The sequence below is a fragment of the Contarinia nasturtii genome, unplaced genomic scaffold (assembly GCF_009176525.2).
Source record: "Contarinia nasturtii isolate CC-2019 unplaced genomic scaffold, AAFC_CNas_1.1 Cnas_scaffold_810, whole genome shotgun sequence".
In the NCBI taxonomy this organism is placed as follows: domain Eukaryota; kingdom Metazoa; phylum Arthropoda; class Insecta; order Diptera; family Cecidomyiidae; genus Contarinia; species Contarinia nasturtii.
In genome coordinates this window covers 474,188-479,432 of record NW_022198157.1, presented here as the reverse complement: position 1 = coordinate 479,432, position 5,245 = coordinate 474,188, and the positions used below count along the sequence as shown (strand labels likewise).

General features: G+C 34.6%; 2 protein-coding genes across 2 annotated transcripts; one reads left to right on the top strand and one right to left on the bottom strand.

The window, feature by feature from the left end:
• Nucleotides 1-178: 178 nt before the first annotated feature.
• LOC116341878 (thioredoxin domain-containing protein) lies at nt 179-1,838 on the bottom strand. The gene is made up of 5 exons (XM_031769210.1): nt 1,576-1,838; nt 1,174-1,501; nt 950-1,111; nt 758-883; nt 179-678 (listed from the first exon to the last, which is right to left on the bottom strand). Exons 1-5 carry the CDS (start codon nt 1,739-1,741, stop codon nt 471-473), a joined length of 990 nt encoding a protein of 329 aa, XP_031625070.1. The 5' UTR covers nt 1,742-1,838; the 3' UTR covers nt 179-470.
• Nucleotides 1,839-3,651: 1,813 nt separating this feature from the next.
• On the top strand, nt 3,652-5,243 carry LOC116342194 (probable cytochrome P450 6d5; the record flags this gene model as incomplete). Its single annotated transcript, XM_031769713.1, has 2 exons — nt 3,652-4,875; nt 4,942-5,243. Coding segments are annotated over exons 1-2 (1,440 nt in total), but the record flags the coding sequence as incomplete, so codon positions are not given.
• Between the last annotated feature and the right edge of the window lie 2 nt (nt 5,244-5,245).

The following is a 5,245-nucleotide window of genomic DNA, read 5'->3' as shown; positions in this document are numbered from 1 at the left end:
CGCAAACAATTTATCTTGAATGAATGTCATGTCGATTTCAAGTGTTTTGACATTTGTAATCTACGATTGTTATTGGACGAATGGCGACATCTATTGAAAATTAATGCGAACTTGAGGGGTTTTGTTTACATTTTCGATTCAACTATTTTGTTTTTCAATTGAATAAAGAGAATTTAAAAAAAAAAATGAAAAAAAGAAGGACGTTTATTTGAGTTTTAATCAATTTACATTTATCATCTATGTTTAGATCATTGTGCTGCCGTTAACTATCACCGCTCACTAATACATAAACAAAATCATGTGCATCTTGGACTGTTCAATGCTAAATTGATCACGAGCTAATAATTATCATTTATTCTTTTTAATCATCGTCATATGCACATGGCAATGCGAATTTTATCGATTAAAACCGTACTGAATGGAATGAACAATTTTATTATAGAAAACTATTTGTGAATTATTTTCGAGATCTATTTTGACTTTTTGCTCTTCTCCTTTTTCTTCTGTTCATCGCCCGATTTACGGAATCGCAAGCAACACTTGAGCACAAGTATAAACAGAATAAAGCCAATAACAGTGATGGCTGGCAGCAAATACGTGTTATCATTGATTAAATTGTTGATTCCATTTGCTTGGTAGCTCTTGATGTACATCACAATTGATGCCACCAATTCATCACTTTCAAAACGAAACAAAAACAAAATCGGTCAATGTTAGTGAAAGAAATTAACAGTCACATCGTCTAAAATGTACTTACAATGGTGATGCTGGTGCTTTAATCTTTTCAGCTCGTGCATTTCGATAGAATTCTTGAGCAAATGATACAAATGACTTGATATCATATTTCGGAATATCGTAACGATAAAAGTTCCCTTGTCGAATGCTAAAAAGTAAATAATTCAATTCAAACTTCGATATAGTTCGGTTGCTGTCTTCCATTCAAACTTACAAGATGAATTCCGGTGCTTTTTGAACACCGAATCGCTTTGCTGTTTTTATACCACGAAAATCTTTGTCAACGCGAGCAACATTGACACGATTGCGAAGAGCCGCACCCACAGCTTCCCACACCGCACCAAGCCGTTGGCAATCAATACACTCCCGATTGTAACTAAACAAGTAAATATGAATTTGAAAATAAATCTTAACCATTTTGTGGTGGCAAAAACTTACAATAATATCAGCCAGTCACCGGTTGTGGCACCAGTTGCAGCTTGTGTAAGATGTTCAAACGTGTCATCCGTAAGCTCTTTCACTGTGGGCGTACGATTTTGGTCGAGTTTTTGGTAAATCTCATCGCTATTAATATTTCCAGAGTAGAGCAATGGAACACCGTGGCGGAAGAACACGATGGCCGGCTCTTTTTTCGGGCTATACAAACGCACCAATTGACTGTCAATCACTTTTACAACTTGGGCTGGAAACATATCTCTGAATTCATCGCGAATTTTAAACAATTCATTCTCATATTTATCACAATCAACACAATTGCTCTTTTTTGCTGAAATAACAACATTACATACAAATTTACGAGATTTCTTTTGCATGTGGATTATTACTAAATTGGTCACTTACCAAAAAATACAATCACAAATTCATTTGATTTGATGCGGTCCACTAAATCATCGTCCGAAATAGTTTCGAAAGTATTTGTTGCTGATGTTAACACAATCGTCAAGATTGTGACGAAGAAGATCGACGAAAACCATTTCGACTGCATGGTTGAATGAAGATTAAACATTATTTTTGACGACGAGTGTCGGCTTCCAATGAAATTCAAGGTATTACGTATTTGCGTTGATGTGTCGGCAAAGGAAATACATCGACAACAATGAATGAATTTATAAATATATACTCACACTCACAACGAAACACGTACTTCACTTTCTACTGTAAACAATACACCGATGGATGATCTGACATTTCTGTTTGAAAGACTTATGTGTATTGAATATGGCAACACTTGAAATTAATTTGAAAATATTATTTGAAAACAGTTTGTATACATGTTGTGAATTTCAACTTGAAAAATTAAACTTTGATTTTAAATATTGGAAAATAAGTACTAAGGTTTTTCAAAACTCACAATATTAGTCATTATTTGATATGAGAACACAAATTTTTTTTTGGGAAAATTGCTTTTTTTCTAAGCTGTGGAAATAAGCTACTGCTTAGATCACACGTTTTCAGTAAACGTGAGTTGAGTAAGGAGACGAAATTGTTGATTCATCAGTCAATCTTCAGACCAACTATCCTTTACGGAAGCGAGAGCTGGGTCGATTCTCAAAATTTAATTCATGGATTGGAAGTGGCTGATATGAAAGTTTTGCGAATGATTTCGGGAGTATCGCGTAGAGACCAATGGGAAAATCGTATAAGAAATGAGAGAATTCGAGATGATTTGAATGTTGTGTCGGTGGATGAAGTTGCAAGAATGTCGAGACTGAGATGGTTTGGACATGTCCAACGTATGGGTGAGTTGCGTTTGCCAAAGAAGATTTTGTATGCCGACGCAGATGGACCGAGAAACAGAGGAAGACCCCGTAGACGTTATTTGGATTCAGTTAAATGTCATTTGGATGTTAGAGGGTATGATTGGTGTAGGGAAACTCAAGACCTGGCTCTCGATAGGGAAGTTTGGAGAGGAATTGTCAGAGGAATTTGAGTCTAGTCGTTTTGTAAAAGACCACACACCGAAAAGTACAATCCGTCTATAAATGATTGTTGTTGTTGCGTTTTTTAGATTGACATAAATGACTTTCGATACGGTTGAGAAATTGTAAAAATTGATGTATCAAATGATAGATGATGCAATTGTCGCATACAAACATACCTAACAGTTTTGTTTTATGGCCTTTTCCGTATTCAATGTTTTTCATCGATAAACTTAATTAATAAAATGTTATCTATTATTCATCACCATCAATTTATCATTTATACCAACAATATCGCTGTTTTGGTCAGCCGTAGTAAAAAAGCGATTATCGAAAATATTACTCCTCGAGGTCAGATTGAAACCACCTTATCCGTTTGGAAGTAAGTATTGTTTTGTATATACAAAGAACGTAATACAATATTTTATAAAAATTGTATAAGATTCACTTTCAGTTCTATTGAATGTTTTCTACGGTGGGAAGTGAAGCGAGCAAAAAAATCCACGAACTCGTTTAATCCACTGTAGTTCAAATCGATTTGTTGTATCATATAGACTCACTAAGTCACAGATCGGCAATTATTTTTACCATGGTGAATGATCAGTTTAATTCAATTTATTATGTCAATTTTCGAATGAAAATGATGACAATTGAATTTATTCTATTCTACTCCGTAGGAATGATTATGCACAACTAAACATCAAAAAAGGATAAGAATGGACTATATTTTAGCTCCAAGTATGCCAACACAAGTAACGATCATATAAAAATCGTTTTTTGTAATTATGATTGTGCGCATTTTTATTTATTTTTCGCGAATCATGCTTCGTACAGATACGGTTACCTATATTACGGTTATTGTAATTTTTTGCTGGTTTATATACCAATTATAATTCTTAATTGGTTTAATCTTTATCAATATAATGACGTCTTTCGTTGGCGAAGCGACCCTATATAAACCAATTGGCAATAGATTTGAATCAGTTGAAAAGTTTGTGCTTTGTTCAGAACATCAACGGAAGAAGAATAAATTATTAAATTAAATTCGAAAAATCATCGTTGTACGTTTAAATTGATTTAAAAATGGCATTATTAAGTGATAGTTGGAAACTCGATATGTTTGCATTTTTGGTTGGTGCTTTAACATTGGCATATTTCTATGTAAAATATGCATACAGCTACTGGGAACGAAAAGGCTTTAAAACGCTCCCTTCGTATAGCTATTTATTGGGACATTTTAAAAGTTTGTTTTCAATGGAAGTGTCATTCGGAGACTGGTGCAAAAATATTTATAACTCAACAAAAGAGCCATTTATTGGTATTTACGGTATTTTACGGCCAATGTTGTTAGTTCGAGATCCAGAACTTGTTCGTTCGATTTTAGTAAAAGACTTCGCAAATTTCGCTGATCGTGGTGTTCACTCAAATGAGGATTATGATCCATTGAGTGGCAACCTTTTTTCGATTACCGGACAAAAATGGAAGAATATGCGAAGCAAATTGACTCCAACATTCACATCTGGAAAATTAAAGGGAATGATATCCACGTTAAATGAATGTGGCTTTAAATTACAAAAACATTTGGATAAATTAGCAGCGAAACGTGAAATGTTGGATGTACGTGAAGTGTCTGCATGTCACTCAACAAATGTGATCGCATCGGTGGCGTTTGGAATTGAAATCAATTGTCTGGAGAATCCAAATAATGAATTTCGAGTAAATGGTCGTAAAGCCCTTGATCAATCATTTATGAATGTAATCCGGGGACTTATTAGTTTTGTGCAGCCAAAATTAATGAGCATCTTAAGACTTAAATCGGTTAATTCAGATGTGGAGCGGTTTATAATGTCGGTGGTGAAGGATAATATGGAATATCGTGAAAAAAATAATGTTAGCCGCAAAGATTTCTTTCAATTGCTTCTTCAATTGCGAAATAATGGAACCGTTCAGTTAGATGACAAGTGGGAAACGGTCATTAAGGCAGACGAAAAGCAAAAGTCATTGTCTGTGAATGAAATGGCCGCACAGGCGTTCATCTTTTTTGTTGCTGGATTTGAGACATCATCAACCACACTTTCGTTCTGTTTATATGAAATTGTGAAAAATCCAGAAATTCAGAATCGTGTAATCGAAGAAATTGATCGAGTTTTGGAAGCACATAATGGACAATTTACATATGAATCAATTTCGGATATGAAATATTTAGAAAGCTGCATCGACGGTAAGATATAATTGCTACTCGACTGATATACAGATTGGAACTTAATTTTATCGAAATATCTTACAGAAACTTTGCGGAAGTACCCGCCATTGACCATTCTGAATAGAGCCTGCTTGAGTGATTATAAGATACCCAATACAAATAAAATCATTGAAAAAGGAACGGAGATGTTTATTCCAATTTTTGGCTTGCAAAGAGATGAAAAATACTACGAAGAACCAAACAAATTCGATCCAGATCGATTCAATGAAGAGAATTCAGTAGGGAAAAATCAATCGAATCGACCTTACTATCCGTTTGGGGATGGTCCCCGGAATTGCATTGGCATGAGATTGGGTAAAATGCAAACGAAGGTCGGACTAGTTATGAT

Coding starts and splice junctions, on each gene's coding strand:
- LOC116341878 (XM_031769210.1), bottom strand. CDS start 1,741: ATGTTTAATCTTCATTCAACCATGCAGTCGAAATGGTTTTCGTCGATC. Junction 1,112..1,173: donor GGTGACTGGCTGATATTATT/GTAAGTTTTTGC, acceptor TTACTTGTTTAG/TTACAATCGGGAGTGTATTG. Junction 884..949: donor AAAGCACCGGAATTCATCTT/GTAAGTTTGAAT, acceptor TTTACTTTTTAG/CATTCGACAAGGGAACTTTT.